Here is a 20,078-nt window from a genome sequence, read left to right as displayed (position 1 = left end):
GTCGCTAAATAGTCAACCCAATCGTCCTGATTGTATGAACAGAAGGCGCGCAAGTATACTTCCAGAGTCTGATTTGTCCTCTCAGTGAGCCCGTCCGTTTGTGGATGATAAGCCGTTGATGGTCGCATTTTTGTTCCGCAGAGTTTCATAAGGTTTGTAAGGAATGACGATATGAAAACGGATCCTCTGTCGCAGACGATGGAATGAGGGAAACCGTGATGACGAAAGATCCTGTCCATGTATATGCGCGCGAGTGTTGGTGCATCCATGGATTCATTCACTGGAATAAAATGAGCGGCCCTTGTCATCCGGTCACAAATAACCCATATCGTGTCGTAACCATGAGATAAAGGCAACTTTGTAATAAAGTCCATGGAGATTGACGACCAGGGACGATGAGGAATATCCAAGGGTTGGAGTAGTCCATAAGGTTTGTGAGGGAAGATCTTATTTCTGGCGCAGTGATCACAGGAAGACACATAGGATCGCACGTAACGTCGCATATTTGGCCAGGAAAAATCTCTTGCAACTAGGTCATAAGTTCCTGCGCGTCCAGGGTGACCCGAAAGTACTGAATTGTGGCGAAGTTGCAGAATTTTGGGACGAAGGGATTCTGGAACGTAGAGACGACCGTTGTGAAAGACTAAATCATTTACAGAAGTGAATGACTCATCGCATTGAGTACGGGCTTCGCGCCACTATAGATCATGTCTAAAAGCTTCTTTAAACTCATCCAATAACTCCGAGTTATCCAGCGTGAAGGTGGACATTGAAGAGATTGTTGGTGGTTCTGACGAAGGTTTGTTAGAAGGGAACAATCTTTGAAGATGGTACTCAGTCAAAATTGGTTTGAATTGAATTTTAACGACGTCATCCCCCTCTTTAGGCGCGAAGTCCGGGCGACGTGATGCGGCGTCAGCAGGGTTCGATTTTCCAGGTTTGTAGTCGAGTTGAAAGTCGTATTCCGATAGCAACATTGACCAACGCGCCTGACGACGATTCAGCGTTTTCGATGTCATGAAATATTCAAGATTCTTGTGATCGCAGAGGACGGAAACTGGGTGCGGGGAACCGACAAGCCATGAGCGCATGTCGCGAAGAGTATCGACAATGGCGAGAAGTTCCTTGTCGTATATCTCGTAGTTAATTTCCGCCGGAGATAGTTTCCTAGAGTGATAAGCAACGGGTTGTAATAAGTTATTGTCATTTGGTTGAAGGAGAATAGAAGAGATAGCAAAGTCCGAAGCATCCGTGACAATTGTGCTAGGTTTGAGAGGGTCGAAGTGCTGAAGCACAGGAGCAGTCGTAAATGCGAGTTTTAAGCGTTCGAAAGCGGATTGAGCGGCCTCTGTAATTCCGTTAAAAGACGCTTTTGCTGCCTTTGACGTTAGACTGGTTAATGCAAGTACAGTTTCGGAATAATGATCAACAAATCTGCGGTAGAAATTTGTAAATCCGAGGAATGATTGGATCTCCTTGACCGTGCGTGGCATTGGCCAGTCTGTGATGGTAGATAATTTTTTCGGATTCATCTGGACACCCTGAGAAGAGATAATGAATCCTAGATATTCGACCTGGGTTTTCTTGAATTCGCATTTCTTGGCATTTGCGAATAGTTTGGAATTTCGGAGTCTTTCGAGGACTTGACGTACGAGCTCGTCGTGATCCTGTCCGGGTTTAGAGTAGATTAGTATGTCATCGATATATACAATGCAGAATATATCAAGGATCTCTCTTAGCGTGTCCTGAATAAACGCCTGAAATGTGGCGGGTGCATTCGTTAAACCAAAAGGCATGACTGTATACTCAAATAAACCTAAGTGAGTTCGAAAGGCCGTTTTCCATTCATCTCCTTCTTTAACTCGGATTAAATTGAATGCGTTTTTGAGGTCGATCACCGTGAAACGATCACAACCTGCAACTCTGTCAATTAAATCGTTCGTAAGAGGTAGTGGATACCTGTTCTTCTTGGTTATCGCATTGAGCCCGCGATAATCTACACAGAGACGAAGTTCGCCCGTCTTTTTCTTGACAAATAAGATAGGCGAGGAGGCTGAGGATGACGAGCAACGAATGTAACCTTTCTCGAGTTGTTCTTCGATATATTCTGCCAGTACTCTTCGCTCGTCTGGGGTTAATGAATAAATTGGTCCGAAAGGTGGTTCCTTTCCATCTTCGATTTCGATATTGATGTTGAATGGACGATGTTCAGGCATCTTGAGGACCTCTACGGGTGAGAATACGTCGAGGAATTCATGGTATGCTTCTGGTATGGTTTTCCTGAGCACCTCGTCAGGGTCAGGTACATCGTCCATAGGAAGAGGTATTGGATCATCCTCGGCGATATCTATTGGTGCATCAGCGTCACTTGTCAACGCGTTGATACGTACTTTAAGTTCTGCATTTGTTGTGTACCAGACACAATTAATCGCAGCACTCTTGGCGTACTTCTTGAAACGTTGAGGGGAAAGTTTGGATATATTGATAGGTTTGTTTGGGGGACCATAGACAGGAAGCTGAGGTTCTGGAGGGGTGCACCAAATAGACAAGAGTTCCGCACGACTAGGGCCGGTTGGAGTGACAGGTCGAATGATTGATGGCATCGTTCTAAAATTAGAAAAGATGCCTGGTGTGAACTTCTCACGGACCGGAGTAGGAGCCGGAGAGAGATCTGGCAAAGATTGAATGATGGGCTTCTTTTGGAATAGACGTAGGCCTAGTCCGACTGAAGATACAGAAAGATGAGAGGTGACCGATGGACTTGCAAGACTATAGCCTTTGCCGAAGGCCGAAACAGGAAAATGATGATTGGCGCCGCAACAAGATAAAGCCAATTTGCCGCGGATCCAATCTATATCAGGATTATGCTCACGAAGCCAATCAAGGCCAAGAAGTACTGGATATGGCATAGAAACAATGCCTAATTTGATAACCTCTGAATGTGTCCGAACTTTGAGTGACGTAATAACGTCGTGAGTGAGAAGTCCAGAAGACAAAGGCCTGTCGTCAATAGTATAGATGGGGACAGGTTTAGGTTTGATGGTCTTGGGTAATGAGTGTCGTTTAACGAATGATTCGGAAATATGAGAGAGTGTCGCGCCACAGTCCACGAATGCGTAGGTTTTGATTGCTTGACGGTTAGGAAATGAGATCGTTATCGGAATAAAGAAGTGGGATCTATTCATAGGATCTAACCGGACATGATGATGAAACGTAAACCTAGGAGCACTAGAAACTGATATCCATTCTCCGCTCTTGGCACGGATGAATGGTGGGGCGCGACAGGATGAACTAAGATCAGTTCCATCTGTCGCCGAAGAAGTAGGAACTATTTCCTCTCCGGCTGGGCTTTTGGGTACTCGCCGTATTTGGCTTGACAAATGGGGCAAGCGTTCACCTTGTGGTCAGCACTACCGCAATAAAGACAAAGGTTCTTGTCAATGCGACGCTGACGCTCTTGAGGGTTAAGTTTGCCAGTCGTTTTTGGAGCAGCAGTTGAAACAGCATCGACGTCCATTGGGACAACATCCGGATTGGAAGCGACAGCAGAAGAAGTAGGAGGAGTAATGCGAGTTGGTTTGGAGATTGGATTCTTCTTTTCTTCGCGACGACGTTCCATGTCGCGTTGATGAAGATTAGAGTCAATCTGAATCACGATATACTCCCAATCGGCAAGTGTAGTAGGGCGATCTACAATTCCGACTAAGTGATCTTTAATGGTTGGCTTGAGACCCTTCATAAATCGATTAATTTTAGTCTGTTCGGTCATGTCGAGATGAGAAGATAACTCAAGGAATTGAGTTAAATAATCATGTGCGGATTTCGTTTGAACAAGGGCATCTAGCTTCTGGTCGGCGGTAAGCGTGAGTCTAGGATCTGCGAATTTATCCTTAAACGCGCGAATGAAGCCATCCCAATCATGAAGCAAGGGAGAGTTGATATTCTCGAGATGAGCAAACCACTCCAAAGGAATCCCGGCCTTAAGGTACATGCCAGCATATAAGACCTTCTTATGATCGGTCGGGAAATCCTGCGAGTTAAACTCCTGGATGCGACGAAGGTCGTTAATAAATGGCGTGACTTCGTCCATTTTGCCACTAAACATAATCGGCTCGCGTATTTTAACGTGCCCTCCCGATGGTCTTGGAGTAGACGCGTGAACAGGTGGAGGAGCGGATAACGCGTGATTTTGCATATTGAGAAACCGAGTGAAAGCTCCCTCGAGGTTGACTTGTTGAGTCGTAAGAGCCTCGAGCATGCGAGTGAAGTCGGTAACGTATTGTGGCTGACTAGGAGTTGGGTCCTCTGGATTGATAGGAGTAGTTTGTTCGGACATGATGATTTCGCACAGAGGATTTGCGACGGAATCAAACTTTTCAGAAACTCAAATATACAAAAAGGAGAAGGTGCCCGAAATGGAGTGTGGAATTAGGAATCTGGCACTGGGTTGATTCCGTGAGGAATCAACCTCGTAAAATACAGACTATATACTATCCGAATCGCGAAACGGACTAAATACGTAGTTACTTGAGTCAGAATACAAATATGTCAGCCCAAATAATCAGTCCCGAATCCAATACAATGATTCCAACACCTATCTAGAGTGCCCGTGAGTGTCCATGATCTAATCTACTAGTCAGTCACGAGTATCTATGCTAAATAAGTAGTTAGTAATTGAACGAATCATCACACCTCTTCAGTCTAATCCGTGCTTGGGATACTTTATGGCTTCACATGTGGACACTTTTTCTTCTACTCTTATCTTACCCCGGGATAGTCCAACAGTTCGACTACCTTTACTTTTCTACTGTAAACTGGACCGGCTCGCGAACAAGGGTATTCGTGTCTACAGCACAAACAAGACTTGGCTAGAATCTGTGTTCCCGCCTTCATTACAGTCTAGTTTGTGTGCAACAATTGTGGACACTCGGAAGGAATCTGACATCGAATTTGCTGTGGCGGACGGACGAGTTCGCATATATCAATTCAATGAAATGGTTTCCAACCACATTGGCTCTCTCATGCGAAAAGACGCCGACTGTGATGACGTTACAACCATTCGGGCAATCGTGAAAGCGTCACTTCACTTCTACCACAACCTTTGCCGGAAGCCACCGTGCCAGTTTGAGGGCGTGCATATGGAGCTCTACAAACTCTCAGCCACGATGACCGAAGAATTTGACCAAGTGTTCAAAACGGATGGGGAGAACATCCTAACTGAAGAGCCAGTCACCATGGTTGTTGACGAAGACGTTCCGATGGGAGTCACAATATACAACAACAGCGATCGTGATCTATACCCATATCTTTTTTACTTTGATCCAAGCGAGTTGACCATAGGTGAGAGGCGAATCATCTTTCCACAAAATGCAAGCACCTAAACTGTTGCCTTGGACAGGCGGATCGTATTTGCCTGCGATAGGGGCAGGTAAGAATGCACAAACGACAAAGGTCGACGCGCCGCTTCCTGCTCGATTGGCGCTCGCGATCGGCCACGGGGATGGCGGTGCGACTCCTTGGTCCTTCTTGCTTCCGCCTGGCGTCAAGAAGGACCTTGGGTTCTTTAGGCTCTTCTTGTCCACGCGTCCGGCTTCTTTCGAGAGTATACTCCAGGAGGAATCGCCATTCAGTGGCATTTTGTCCCGAAGTATGCAATCGCAGGTGGTGCAGGATGACTTTCTGGAAGACGATGGGTGGTCGGTTCAAACAGTGACAATGATTCAAGTATAGTTAGAGTTAATAAATTTAGATGCGAGTTTTTTGCCGACTTGTTCATCCTATCCAACCCCGAAGGAAAATTCTACAAGTGAGAACATGTTAGCCGGTAAGATTCCTGAATTCGCACCCGTGGTCATACAAGTTGCCTGGTAAGGAGAGCAAAAAGAAGCATTGTCGTAACTCCAGTAGGAAAATGTCAGCGACCATTCATAGATCTGAAGACTCACTAAGATCCCATTATTACCATCAATACCTAATAAGAAGATGGGAAAGCCCACGGTATTGCTGTGCGATATTCCGCACGGCAAAGGTCTCCTTCGGTCCGCTGTCGACTCATACACCTGAATATAGACCTTGCATGAGGATTTTTCGCAGATGGAACCATAGCAGCCCGGAGATTCAGAGTTGTTCAAACGACATGAGACGAAGACCGCTGACTGGATAGTACTGATATCCTCCAATGACCTCTTGTACATCATCAATGAGTTTCGCGTCTCGCATTTCGCGAAACCGTTCATCGGACAGAGCATCGAGGAGATGACCACATGGTTTGACTTGAAAACCACTAAACTTCAGACTATCGGAGATTTAAAAAAAAATTAGCCTGTACCTGCCCCTGTTTTGGGAAAATTCAGCGCAATGTTTTTTTGCACTAACATTGTGGGCGCTTCCCTACATGTGGGTTTAAAAAAGTCAACCGCAGGCGACAAATACCGATCTGACTGGTGGTTGATAAGAGTTGATAAGGCTACGACATATCACGTGTATGTTCAGTTTGGCACCAAATGGCCTGCTGTCGATTCCTGCTCTACATCTACAAAGGAATCCTTTTGCTTGACATGTTTACCTGGCAGACTCTGGTATCTCGATAATATTCTACCAATTTTTACAAGAGCCACCCCACCCAGTTATTTAAAATCATGATTCGAACTGACGATCCTTTCATACCTGTTCTCCGACGATTTTTGGAATCAGGTTATGAGCCTTTTCCATCATATAACTCCTATAATCCTGATCCCGAGAATCCTCTTATATTCCATGACAGACATATCGCTTCTGCTCTGCTGCTAAAAAACGTCAAGCATGCGCCTTGGATTATGAAAGAGCTTTCCAATCTTTGCGAGGACACCATCGAGGACTTCACTGCGGCAGGGCACAAATTTATTGAAAATCGCAATTATTGGGAAATATTTCGCCGGCCTTCTGAGTACGTCAGCTATTGCGCTGACATAGCAAAACGCCACTATGATCGCACCAGCGTCCCCTGCAATGCTTATGCCTCAAAGTTGCTCTTCAGCCCGAATGACCCATTCTGGTTTTCCTTTATTAATGCACGTCTAAGCGGATCTGAAATAGCCCGTCGTTCTTTTTACTGCTTTGGTGATATTGCCATAATCAAACCTGAAGGGGAGGATACAGGCGACAGACAATTCAAAATTCCACCCGAAACTCGGTCGACGCTGGACAATCGCGCATTATCAAACGTCAACAAGCTCAGGGACATGGGCAATATTTTTAATTACGAATTTTTTGTTGCGACCAAAACGGCGGAGGCTTTACTAGACAAGATGAGTTGCTGGGGAGAATTCAAGTGGGAAATGCCTACAGTCACAGGCGCTCCGGTGTTGCCTGCCTCGCTCCCTGGGAAAGACTCGTCTTTTATTCAGTCTCTTTTTCCGCTTCTAGGTGTGGAGCCCCTTCGTCCTTTGCCCATACACATGGGAACTTCCTCTAGAAAGTCTGCCCACACCCGCAAGGTTGTAGCTCCACTGACAAATACTCGAAGAGCCGAGGCAGAATATAGGATCAATGTCCACCATTACATCCAAAAGGTAAGTTTTACCGCATCGATCATAACATTATTCTTATGTTTTGGCCAGGCGTGGCAAAATGCAGTGCACACAGATGCGACGTTTATTGTTTTTTCCTGTGGCAGACAGGAGAGAATTGCCATTCGACATCGTCAAAGCCAGACTCTGTTTTTGTCGGATTTGATTGATCCCACAAAAATACCTGGTTATCGAAAGATACATCTTGGCCTTACAATCGCCGCCATCAAGGATCGATTAGAAAGGTGGGATCCCATAGAAGTTGAAAACCGGCGTCCTTCAAAACGTAAAGACCCTCCAGGGTATTCAAATATTTATAACAGTATGAAGGACAAGGCGACAAGAAGGAAGCGAAGGCGATTAAATCCCGAATTGGGGCTTACTTCTGTGGAAATGGATAAAAAGGTCTGCTGCGTTTTCTTGCGAGTATCACCTCTTGCCAATGGCAAATTTTTAGGCATTCGACGATGAGCTAGCCAAGCGGGACTTGGTGCTTTTCTATCTCAATTACTCCTACATGAGTTCACCAGCACCGTCTTCATTTCGACGTATGGAACCTTCATGCGCATCGCGTCCCTTCCAAAACCATCCATACCATTTCAAACGCAAAGCGTCATATTCACCAGCAAAATATATCTTGGCGACTACATACCAGGATGATATTGGGAGTGGAGCAGTAGGATTGGTATACAGAGTCACGGCCGAGATTGAAATAGAGGACGGGTCAAAACATCAGCGCACACTCATTCTCAAGCTTGCTATTGGTGACAAAAAGGATCAAATCATTCAAGAATACGAGATCTACAAACGGTTGGCCGAAGCTAATGCTACGTGTGGAATTGTTGGCGTCCACGGCCTATTTCACGATATGGAAACCGATGCTTTGATGATGATCATGGACGATGGAGGGGTGTCGCTGAGAACTCGCGCCATTGAAAAAAATTTAAAGATTCATTATGATTGGGATGATTCAGTTGAGACGACGGAGAAAGAACGGTACATATCTCTTCAACCCAGTATGCATTCATTTCTGACTCTTTTCCAGGGATGCCTTTACCAAGGCTCTAAAAGGCATCCACCATGCGCACGTAATCCATCGAGATATTAGGATTGACAACTTGATGATTAATGATGCTGGCGATGTTTTCATAATCGATTTCGATAATGGTAGATATGACCCCCTCCATGAGTCATTCGAGTACGAAGAGGATATGGCAGAACTATTGACTACAATTGGGTGGCTAGATAGCGACGACGACACAAGTGAATCGGATGAAGATGAAGATGAAGATGAAGATGAAGATGAAGATGAAGATGATGGTGACGGCCAAGCGTAATGTGTTGGTTTTTTCAGGCTTGATACAATCTTCTACCGGATTCAGTACTCATTGGGCGCTAATGTCAGCACTGAGGATTAAACTTATTTTACTATCATTAACGGAGGAATAAAAACTGGAGCCAGGGCCTTCAAAGTAGCTATAAGTATAACATATTTCCATTGATTGTTACTGTTGTAAATCCGATGTAGATAACAAAAGCTAGGCATTCGCGATGTTGTCGGGCGTGATGCGTTGTTCGAAGCTTTAAATGGTACCTGAGGGGGATTGAGCAAACGAATCAACCGAGCTCAGGGTGGGTGTTTGAATGTTCGCCTTCTTCCATATCATCCGCACCATGGCTGACGGTACGATTATTTTGCTCCCTACGAAGCATGACTGCTTTGGCAAACTTTTGGATTGGCTCTCTCATGCGGCAAGACGTCGACCTTGATGATGTTACAACCATTCGCGCAATCGTGAAAGCATCACGTCACTTCTACTACAACCTTTCTCGGAAGCCACCGTGCCAGTTCGATGGCGTGCATATGGAGCTCTACAAACTCTCAGCCACGATGACCGAAGAATTCGACCGAGTGTTCAAAACGGATGGGGAGAATGTCCTAACCGAAGCCAGTCACCATGGTCATTGACGAAGACGTTCCTATGGGAGTCACAATATACAACATCTTTTTTACTTCGATCCAAACGAGTCGACCATAGGTAAAAGGCGAGTCATCTTTCCACAAAATGCAAGCACCTAAACTGTTGCCTTGGACAGGCGGATCGTATTTGCCTGCGATAGGTGCAGGTAAGAATGCACAAACCACCAAGGTCGACGCGCCTCTTCCTGCTCGATCGGCGCTCGCGATCGGCCACGGGGATGACGGTGCAACCACAAGTGAGAACATATTAGCCGGTAAGCTCGATTCGTAGACCTGAGTATAGACCTTGGATGGGCTTTGGGCAGAGATGGAACCACAGCAGCTCGGTGATCCAGGGTTGTTCAAAAGATAGGAAATGGAGATCGCTGACTGGCTACTAGCTAGAGCTGATACCCTCCAAGGACTGATATCCTCCAAGGAGCTCTTGTACGTTCATCAAGGCGTTTCGCGTCCCGCATTTCGCGACATCGTTTCATTGGACGGAGCATGAGGAGATAGCCACATGAATTGACTTGAACACCACTAAACCTCAGACCATCGGATAAATGAAGAGAGCATTCATCGTCCTACACGGCGAGTCCACAGAAAGCGAGATCTGAATGCACACGCGATGAACCAATGGAAAAGCAGTGTTGCGAGTTCGCCCTCGCGTTGCAGAACGCGTCGATCCTTGATATTGCTGGTCAATAGGTGAAGAAATTATGAGAGCGAAAGAAAAGTGGAATGTTCATGATGGAAGTCAAGGTTGATGAAGATTGGAAAAAACTTTTGTTTGTGGTATGTAATCGTCACGGGCAGAGTCGCATGGTCGTGACTGCGATCCTGGTACAGCGCAGACTCTGACGTCCAACATGACTCCTAACAACAATCCTCACTCTTTCGCTACCCCTCACAATATCTGTAATGTCTTATTATGATAATATCTTAGATGTGCTCTCTAAGGAGCCAGTCTGGTCGCTAGAGAATGAACAGGTGCGATTCCGAAACAGACATTCCACAGCGCGGAGCACTGACCTGCCACTTTACAGGCCATACTAGAACCGTTTACATACATTACCTCTAATCCAGGCAAAGAAATACGCGGGAAACTCATCGAGGCATTCAACATATGGCTAAAAGTCCCCAGCGACAAACTGCAAGTCATTGCCAAAATCGTAAACATGCTCCACGCAGCCAGTCTCATGTATAGTTGGACATATTGTGCTACGGTTACTGTCGTTAAACGTCCTGGACAGGGTCGATGATATAGAGGATGACTCCCAATTGAGAAGAGGGACACCCGGTACGCAATATCTACGCGTTTGGCGTCTTTCGTTGTGCTAACAGACCTGTAGTGACACACAAGATCTATGGCATCCCTCAGACAATCAATACAGCCAACTACGTGTACTTTCTAGCCTATCAAGAACTCTTTGCCCTTCGCGGATCCGAGACTTCAGATCCACCTCGACAACCTCTTGATGCGTTGGTTACTAGTGAGTTTACTTTCTGGTCCACTGTTGTCTAATTAATTATGCCTCTCAAGCGGAACTGCTATCGCTGCATCGCGGACAAGGTTTGGAGATACTTTGGCGTGACTCGCTCCAATGTCCCTCCGAGGAAGAGTATGTCAGAATGGTCAACAACAGTGCGTCTCAATCATGGTACCAACTCAATTAAGCTAGATGTCTCTCCAGAAACCGGTGGCCTACTCCGTATAGGGATTAAACTCATGATGGCATGCTGCACGACGAACGTGGATGTGTGAGTATCTCGCATTTCTCTCCCTGAATACATTTAACTCGTGGACAGTGACTATGTGCCCCTGGTCAATCTAATAGGAGTTTACTTCCAAATCCGCGACGATTTAATGAACCTGCAGAGCACAGAGGTAAAGCAGTGCCTGACAAAACCGATTCTATCCATCTGTCCTCTGACTCTCACATTTAAATAGTACACGTCAAACAAGGGTTTCGCCGAAGACTTGTCAGAAGGAAAGTTCTCCTTTCCAGTTGTTCATGGAATCCATGCGGACAAGTCGAATCGCCAAGTACTCAGTTAGTATTTTCCTCATTATGAAGTCTCTATCTATCATGTACAGCAATATTAACGCAAAATTCATTTAGACGTGCTCCAAAAACGGCCCACAACGCCGACATTGAAGATCCACACCATCAGCTATCTCAAGAATGTCACCAAGTCATTTGACTACACGCTATCTGTGATGGCGAACCTTGAAGCTCAAACTAGAGCAGAAATATCGAGACTAGGGGGCAACAAAGGTCTAGAGGCCATCATGGACTTGCTGCATGTGGATGCAAGCAAGTTTTCATGATATGTAAACTCACCGGCCAGCTTCTCGCATATTATTGATTTAAATTCTGTTTGCATTCTGCTCTATTAGTACGGAAGAGCAAGGGAAGAAGCTAGTCATGGCAAAAAGGCATTTGTTGGCACGCTCGTTGCCTGAATCACGTGCTATTGAGTCATTAACATTAGCGCTCAGGACAATTTCTGAGTCGGACGTTCAACGTTCATGTTCAACCGTCAACGCCGTTCAGCTTTAGTACGACCTCTGCCTTTTCAGCAGAGCTCCCAATTCTCTCTTCGCTGTTTCCAACGAATCAAACAAGCTATTACCATAAACTATGATACAAAACGACGATCCTTTTGCCCCTGTTCTCCTTCGATTTTTGGAATCAGGTTACAAGTTTGAAGAGCCATTTCCGGACTACCGCGACAATCCTGAGCCCAGTAATCCTCTCAATCTCTACGACAGACACCTTTCACCTTCTTTGCTGCTAAAGAACATCAGGCATGCGCCTTGGATTACGAAGGAGCTTTCAAAAATTTGCGAGGACACCATCACGGAGTTTACATCGGCGGGGCATAAATTTGATAAAAATCGCAACTACTGGAAACATTTTCGCGAGAAAACATACGACAATGATTGTGTTGGCGTAGCAGACTGCCACTTCGATCGCATAAGCGTGCCGTGCAATGCTTATGCTTCAAAGTTGCTCTTCAGCCCGAATGATCCAGTATGGTTCTCTTTTCTTGTTCCACGCGTAAACAGATCTTATACGCCCCAAAAGTCTTTCCGTTGCGATGGAGAGATTTCTATGATCAAACCTAAAAAGAAGGACAATGGTGACAGAGAATTAGAAATTCCGCCCGAAACACGGTCAACGCTGGACAGTGACACCTTATCGAAGATTGACAAGCTTAGAGGTTTGAAGAGCATTTTTAATTACGAATTTTTCATCAAGGCCAAGTCTGCGGAGGCGCTACTGAACAAGATGAACCGCTGGGGAGCATTCAAATGGGAAATGCCAACGGTAACAGGCGCTCCTGCGTTACCTACCTCGCCTCCGTGCATGGACTCTCCTATCATCCACTCCCTCTTTCCTTCTATAGATACATCAAATCCCCGCTCAACACTCGCGTCCACAAAGCCTCCCGGAACGAAACGAAAGGTTATAGCTCCAATGAAAAGCAATGAAAAGGGTGAATCAAGGTACAGGATTAATGCCCAGCATTACATACAAAAGGTAATTCTTTTCCGTGTTTATTATCGAATTCTTATTCCTGTGCATAGGCATGGGTGGATGCAGTGGACTGTGATGTCACATTCATTGTGTTTACCTGCGGCAAAAAAGAGAGAGTTGCTATTCGACACCGTCAAAGTCAGACTTTGTACCTCTCGGACCTGATTGATCCAATGCGGATGCCCGGTTACCGGCAAATGCATCTTGGCCTCACTATCGCTGCCTTGAAGGATCGATTAGCTATGTTGGACCAAAAGGAATCATCCAACAAACATTCTTCAAAACGTAAAACTCCTCCTCAGGATCCCGTTTCTTATAACACTGTGAAGGACAAGGCAACGAGAAGGCAACGGAGGAGGTTAGATCCCGAGCTGGAAATAACTACGCATGAAATAGATAAAAAGGCTGGTTTCATCACCTATCGTACCACATATATTTGGGCTCATTTAAATCTTCTAGACTTTCAATGATGAGTTAGCCAAGCGCGATTTACTTCTTTTCTACCTAAACTTTGAGATGTTGTGTTCACCAGCGCCGTCTTCATTTCAACGTATGGAACCGTCGTGTGTATCACGACCGTTCCAAAACCAATCATACCATTTTAAACGCAAACCATCCTATCCTCCGGAAAGTTATATCTTGGTGACCGCACATCAAGACGACATTGGGCATGGGGCAATGGGCTTGATATACAGAGTCACCGTCGAAATTGAAATGAATGATGGATCCAAACATCAGCGCCCTCTCATTCTCAAGCTTGCCATTGGTCTTAAAAAAGATCAAATTATCCGAGAATACGAAATGTATAAACGGTTGGCTGAAGCTGATGTCACATACGGGATCGTTGGCGTCCACGGTTTATTTCACGACATGGAAAGCGATGCAATGCTCCTCATCATGGAGGATGCAGGGAAGTCGCTTAGAACGCGTGCGATCGAGAAAAATCTCAAGATTCATTATGATTGGGATGACTCAGTTGAGACGACAGAAGAAGAATGGTACAGATTTCTTTAAACAAAATATCCACTTAATCTCTGACTCCTTCAACTTTTAGCAACGCCTTTGTCGAGGTCCTGGAAGGTATCCATAATGCACACGTAGTTCACCAAGATCTTAGGATTGACAATTTGATGATGAACGATGCCGGTGATGTTTTCATAATCGATTTCGACAATGGTGAATATGACCCATTCAAAGATTCATTCAGGTACAAGAGAGACACTGAAGACCTGTTAGACGCACTTGGGTGGGCAGTTAGTGAGGATGATGAAAGCGATGGTGATGATGAAAGTGACGAAGAAGACGAAGATGAAGATGGGGGTGAAGATTGTGAGGAGGATGCATAACTGCCTGGTTTCTAGCGCTGCTTGGTGTATCCCGGGCCTCGTACCAGATCTTACACTGGACGCCAACCCTAATGATTGGATTTTTCTGCCATTTTATTATTCTATTATCAGTAGATGCGAGTTGACGTTATACGGAAACTTAGGGACTCGCGCACATAGCACCTTGAATTTAGCTCTCTACAACTACCATTTTCATTACTGCTAATGTATTGCTACTTTACTGCTATCGTCACGAATTACATGCATTTCCGAAATCGATTGTTGTTTATCTAAAACGCCAATGGATATTGGCACAGATGGCAGAGCCTTGGTGTCTACAACATTTGGGTCGATAGCTTGCGAATTTGGCCCAGTTTGAGGAGGAGTTGAATCATTCGGATGAGTAGCTCTTGAGGTCGGCCCAGTCGGAGGGGGGTTTGCAGGATTTGGATTGATTGCTTGAGATGGAGGACCATACGTCGGAGGCCTTGCTGCTGATCAAGGTCATCGTCAACCCTAAATGCTGAACACAAAACATGTGCCCCGTGGCTTAGTTGGTTACGGCGTCCGACTGTTAAGATATGATGTTCAATAATATCAATCATGAACCATCGGAAGATCGAGAGTTCGAGTCTCTCCGGGGCAGTTTATTTTACTAAGTCCAAAATTCATCTTGAATTTGTTTTTCTCTCCCGTCGACAGGAGGAACGAGCATTCAGGAATTCAAGATTTTTTCAAATTCGAGCGATTGTGTTGACCAAGTAAAGTAAGTCTCATGACCAATCAGCTTACGTCATCTCATTTCACCTTGTGGCGTTCTTCAGTCGTTTCCTGTACTTGTCGCACACTTGTTGCTTTGCTCAACTCAATCTGTCACACCACCGTGTTTCCACGTCATTTTTGATCCGGAGAAATGTTCTTGCAAGGTGCAACTAGGGAGCGAAGTAAGATATATGAAAGGAGGGGGAAGGGGTAATACTACATGATATGCAAAACTGTGAAACGATACAAACGAGGGGATTACAAAAGGTACAAACAACTAGGGAGAAGAAAGTAATCCAAAAAACGAAAAAAGATGAGAATGAAAGGGGCGGGCGGGCATGAAAAATCCCCACTCTAATCTCCGCCCCCTTCCAGAGCCCTGACGATACCAAAGGCCGCAGCGGCAGCAATGCCACCGACCATGAGCGTGCTGAATGCGCCCCAAACGTATCCGGCGGGATTTTGCGCCGCGCCAGTCACACGCGCTTTGACGGCACCAAAGATGAGCAGAATCACGCCGGTGATGATAGAGGAGTAGATGAGAGCGATATGTGCTCTCGGGATGAAGAAGTAGGGCAGCAAGGGGATGATGCCACCGATGAGGTATCCCATACCAATGGTGAAAGCCGACACGTACATCCGTCTGTCGGGGATCTCCTCTGTTAATAGCAGGGTTAGAGATGATTCAAATTGAAATCCGAATTGCAAATGTACCTAGTCCCTGGCCGAACTTGAGCAGGAACGCTGTTAGGCCAACGTCTTTGCTCCATCTCAATTTTGAGTTTTCGACATCTACGCCTGCTCCTCCTGTTAGGTAACTCTGCCCTAGCTCCTCCCCCTCGGCTTCTCTTAGGCACCGCGCAACGGCGTAACACGTCTTGTCGTCAACACCAATGGGCCCCAGGACCTCGGTAACCTCGCGCTCCATCTCGCCCGCACAACTATGGCGAACTCGCTCAGCGGTATGATGCTGGAGATAACGATAGTGGTCACGTTCCGACTGAGAGGCGAGGAAGCCGCCGATACCCATTGAAATGGCACCAGCAATCAGTTCAGCGATACCGCCTAGCACCACAAGCTTCGATTCGCCCAGGGAAGACAGTCCAGCTGTGAGAGCAAAAGGAACGGTCAAGCCATCTGAAAGGCCAATGACGCTAGATAACCAGAACCGATCAATAAGAAAGCAAACACGAGGAGGGAATACTGAACATACACATCGCGAACTACATCTGGATCTATCAAAGTACGTTCTTCCTTGATGAGCTCTTTGCAGCAAATGCCATCTTCGCGGGCGTTTCGCGCACACTTTGATGCGGGAGGTGGCTCTACACCCGGTTCGGCAGCCTCAATGGGCCACACCGGAGGTTTCTTGTGTTTTACAGGGATCTCCTGGCGTTGTGGAAGGGGAACCACGGAGGGGGTGGATGGCGTGGGTATCGCTGAATTGGTGGACATGGCAGGGAAACGAGGAGAAGATGAAAAAGATCGAGTAAACTGGCAAATATTTATTCTCTATACAATGTCGTGACGTCACGGGAACGGCCCGGGATTAGTAACGGAGAGCTGACCAATCGGAGGGGTGCTATTTCGGCGAGCCAATCAGATGCGGCGGATTGATGTTTTTATTTTCGTTGAACTGATGCCATTCAAAATCGTTACTCGCACAAACAGCAACTGCCAGCCAATTGTCAATGTTGGATTTGATCCAGAGCTAATTGCTCGGCTCACCTGGTCCTCATCGACACTAAATGTAATAGTGTCGTCGCCCCAGAAGGCTTCGTTGTAGGACACGTAGCGCTCTCTGTCGCACTCTTCTTTTCCAAGAATATCGCCGGAAGAGTATGAAAACACTGCAACACGGATCTGGGTTTGCGTCTTCGCGTCATCTGCCACCACGCTGGTCTTGTATATTTCTCCTCTTTGGGTCACAAGAGGCATGCCGTTCTTCCCCGCAACGCGATACAGTTCGTTCACTGCTCGGCCGCTGCCAGGCATTGCAACACTCATGCGTCCCAGCTCGAGTTCTCTCACCTTCGCCGCGGAGTCAAATCTATAGCTGACCTTGTAGACCTGGTGTTCGTTGTGGCCGATCGAACAATGGAAGACGAGGACGATATATCTGCCGGGTGTTACCAGGCTGGAAATCCCAGACCCCACTCTTTTGCAGCAACCTTCACTAGAAGCAATCTGCACTCGCGAGCTCAGTTGTGTCAGCGTCTCTCCCTCAATTGGTTTCCCGTCGATGTCGAAGTGCGGAAGTTTGTCGTTGTCGAGGTCGAATGGCCCATACAGTTGCACTAGGGCATCCATACCCTGAAAAGGTCATTGGGATTGCTGGAGAGGTGAAAACGTAACAACACAGACCTCGAATTGAACATCAACTAGCCCCGCACTCTGGTATACGTTGATCCCAAATAACTCATGCGTACCTTTCATTTGCGTTAACCTGAATTGCGGTCGTCCCACCTCCAACTTTATAGGTGCATATCGACGGTTCGCGATATAGACACAGCTTTCTTGGGGAACTTGTGGGTTCGCAATGACGCCTGGCTGAATCGGTACATCTGGCATCTCAAAGTCAAGCGATGTCGCAACCCCAATCTCGTATTTTGCAGAGATAGAGGCGTTTTCTTTGACGTTCTTTCCTTCTTTCACTACAATGGCCGATACCACAACGTAGTAGCGCCCCCTCTCGAGGCACCATACACCACTTGTTGATGCGTTTGTTTCATCTTTCTCTGGTTCCGGGTTAATACTTTCTCCTCGAAATCCTTGTTCCATGAAGTTGTGCTCAAACATTCTTTCATACTCCGCGTATACCTGTATCTCAAGATGCGCGTGATCCTCGCCAGTATTTTTTGCCGCAACCAAGTACCTGTTTCTTCGTTGGATGTCTACCGGGAACACTTGATGCGTTCTCTCATTCTTGCTTGCTGGCAAATGAACAAGAACGGGCGTCACAGAGTTCACGGAAAGTTGGGTGCTAGTGTCGTAACTATAGCCCATCAACCTTAACTCAAAGATCAGCGGACGACAACAATACATTCTTTCCCGAGACTTGCCTATAATCAAGGGTATCTTTGGGCGTTATTGTGTATGGGAAATATGGTATCATTTTCTGTATGTCGGGCTGTGTGCGGATCTTTTCGTTGTTCCATGGCCACATTTCACTGCAAAGTTTCGGTCCATGTCAATTGCTCTTATACACAACCACGTACTCGTTCAAGTTATGACCCCTCGGATATACATATCTTCGCAGAGGCTTATCTTCGACCACGGATTTCATGTCTGCATACAACCACAAAGGGTCTCCAACGTCTGGATAAAAGCTAATACCCTCGATCAGTCTCTCGTACCACTATAAATGTGGTCCCTTACGTGGGTCCGTAATGCCCAGAATCCTGCCATTCTGCCCAGAGCCGATCAACATTACAATGGTGCAGAAAGAAAATGGGATCTGCCGTTGAACAGGCTACGACGGGTATAGTCGATGCCCCGACAATCTGGTCGTCCTGCAGGATGGTCGTATGGAAACCAAACCAGTCGTGCGTTTCTGCAAGTGAAAAATGTCAAATATATGCGTATATGGGGTTAGAATCTCCGTTACGGTTGTGCATATGCGGCCCCCCTTCAACTGACCATCGAAATCCAGGAGTCAGTTCACCTGGGAAAATTGACTCAGTCGACGTATGCCTTCATCTAGACGCCGACTCACGAGGGGTTAGATGTATCTTTCTTGGTACCTCGGAGGCGTCTTCTAAAGTGTCCCAAGAATCTTGACTGCCAAAGCTCGTGTCAGATCCCGCTAATGCAGACTGGAGGACAGAAGCCGGGAGAGAATCCCCTATGTAAATAGTTCCTCGCGGTAGCGGTCCCATCGACGAAACATCCTGGGTGTTATCTGCGACTGTTGTAATGCCACTACGCAGAATCAACTTTGTAGGTCCGAATACGGCCTTTCTTTTCGTAAATTCGATCACGTCCGCAATGGTCGCAAGGTCTTCGCGGTCGCCCAAATATCTGATGATAGAGCGTCCCAAGGAAGGCTGTTGGACATCTTTATGCTTTTTACCTTGACTTACCGTCTCATCTCGAGCCTTGGCGGCCATGGGTCGAAACCAGGAGGGCCTGTGCAGCGCTGGGGTACATGCCCATCCTTCCTCCAGCGAAAATGGCCCATTTATCACGGCGCCTCCTGTCTGATTGTGTCCTCCATTGCTTCCCACCATGGCAGGTGAAAACAACTTTTGGGCGAAATCGTGATCTGTCCAGTCCCAGCTAAAAACATCATTCAAAATATCAGAAACGGACTTGTAAGTTTTTTCGTACTAGGGAAGAGTAACAGAAGGGTCGATTGCCTGGAGCGCAGCCTCAAACTCGAGAAGAAATTGACGATGCCATGGCAAGAACCTACCAAGTAGTTAGTGGACACGCATATATGCGCGTCAAATCGAAGGCGAAGAGGGTGGCTCACCCGGGATTATCATGCGCAGGATCAGCAGGTCCATCCCCCGACGAATCTATGCTCTCCAAGTGACCATGCGACCTCCGCCAATTTCTGTTCATCTCAACCGCTCCCATATGCAACGCTGTAAACTCGTCGTAAATGGAAACAACGCCTCCAGGCCGCGTACGCGTCTTCATGATCCTGAGCGCATTCACAAACTTTCCCCATTCCTCGGGTGAAAGATCCTTAACGTTTCTGCGTACACGCGTTCCTAGAGTGGCAGGTCTGTTGTATGGTCTCATTCCAGCGATGCTGAGAAGATTGCAATTAGACTTTGTATCTGATTTGAAAACGAAGGCCAGCTTAATTTGAAGTCGGCGGCGTACTGTTTGTCTTTGTTTATGTATAGATAAATGGGGATGTGTTGAGTTCAAAGAGGCGCGCAGACAAAAAAAACCTCAAATACAAGAGGAAAGCAAGCAAATTGCT

The 20,078-nt window shown here is 46.4% G+C and overlaps 6 protein-coding genes and 1 non-coding gene across 7 annotated transcripts; 6 read left to right on the top strand and 1 right to left on the bottom strand.

Moving 5' to 3' along the window:
• Positions 1-4,724: 4,724 nt before the first annotated feature.
• On the top strand, positions 4,725-5,730 carry JR316_0013318 (uncharacterized protein; the record flags this gene model as incomplete). The annotated part of the gene is made up of 2 exons (XM_047898927.1): positions 4,725-5,340; positions 5,399-5,730. The coding sequence occupies 2 exons, from the start codon at positions 4,725-4,727 to the stop codon at positions 5,728-5,730; spliced, it is 948 nt and encodes a 315-aa protein (XP_047742475.1).
• Positions 5,731-6,638: 908 nt separating this feature from the next.
• Positions 6,639-8,884, top strand: JR316_0013317 (Mitogen-activated protein kinase kinase 5; the record flags this gene model as incomplete). The annotated part of the gene is made up of 5 exons (XM_047898926.1): positions 6,639-7,550; positions 7,599-7,734; positions 7,789-7,952; positions 8,005-8,543; positions 8,593-8,884. 5 exons carry the CDS (start codon positions 6,639-6,641, stop codon positions 8,882-8,884), a joined length of 2,043 nt encoding a protein of 680 aa, XP_047742474.1.
• A 374-nt stretch (positions 8,885-9,258) lies between these two features.
• On the top strand, positions 9,259-9,799 carry JR316_0013316 (uncharacterized protein; the record flags this gene model as incomplete). Its single annotated transcript, XM_047898925.1, has 3 exons — positions 9,259-9,461; positions 9,522-9,586; positions 9,645-9,799. The coding sequence occupies 3 exons, from the start codon at positions 9,259-9,261 to the stop codon at positions 9,797-9,799; spliced, it is 423 nt and encodes a 140-aa protein (XP_047742473.1).
• Positions 9,800-10,431: 632 nt separating this feature from the next.
• JR316_0013315 (Geranylgeranyl pyrophosphate synthase) lies at positions 10,432-11,842 on the top strand (the record flags this gene model as incomplete). The annotated part of the gene is made up of 9 exons (XM_047898924.1): positions 10,432-10,500; positions 10,557-10,711; positions 10,764-10,810; positions 10,863-11,003; positions 11,054-11,155; positions 11,205-11,271; positions 11,320-11,398; positions 11,462-11,564; positions 11,634-11,842. 9 exons carry the CDS (start codon positions 10,432-10,434, stop codon positions 11,840-11,842), a joined length of 972 nt encoding a protein of 323 aa, XP_047742472.1.
• A 313-nt stretch (positions 11,843-12,155) lies between these two features.
• JR316_0013314 (uncharacterized protein) lies at positions 12,156-14,401 on the top strand (the record flags this gene model as incomplete). The annotated part of the gene is made up of 4 exons (XM_047898923.1): positions 12,156-13,058; positions 13,106-13,463; positions 13,534-14,053; positions 14,110-14,401. The coding sequence occupies 4 exons, from the start codon at positions 12,156-12,158 to the stop codon at positions 14,399-14,401; spliced, it is 2,073 nt and encodes a 690-aa protein (XP_047742471.1).
• Positions 14,402-14,919: 518 nt separating this feature from the next.
• Positions 14,920-15,026, top strand: JR316_0013313. Its single transcript has one exon. It is a non-coding gene; the product is annotated as a tRNA-Asn (tRNA).
• Positions 15,027-15,496: 470 nt separating this feature from the next.
• On the bottom strand, positions 15,497-19,891 carry JR316_0013312 (Protein CCC1; the record flags this gene model as incomplete). The annotated part of the gene is made up of 11 exons (XM_047898922.1): positions 15,497-15,801; positions 15,857-16,296; positions 16,356-16,636; positions 16,871-17,455; positions 17,507-18,152; positions 18,361-18,471; positions 18,521-18,695; positions 18,750-18,806; positions 18,858-19,420; positions 19,472-19,552; positions 19,617-19,891. 11 exons carry the CDS (start codon positions 19,889-19,891, stop codon positions 15,497-15,499), a joined length of 3,519 nt encoding a protein of 1,172 aa, XP_047742470.1.
• Between the last annotated feature and the right edge of the window lie 187 nt (positions 19,892-20,078).

The sequence above is a fragment of the Psilocybe cubensis genome, chromosome 13 (genome assembly GCF_017499595.1).
Source record: "Psilocybe cubensis strain MGC-MH-2018 chromosome 13, whole genome shotgun sequence".
Taxonomy (NCBI): Eukaryota; Fungi; Basidiomycota; class Agaricomycetes; order Agaricales; family Agrocybaceae; genus Psilocybe; species Psilocybe cubensis.
This window is presented reverse-complemented; position numbering and strand designations above follow the sequence as displayed.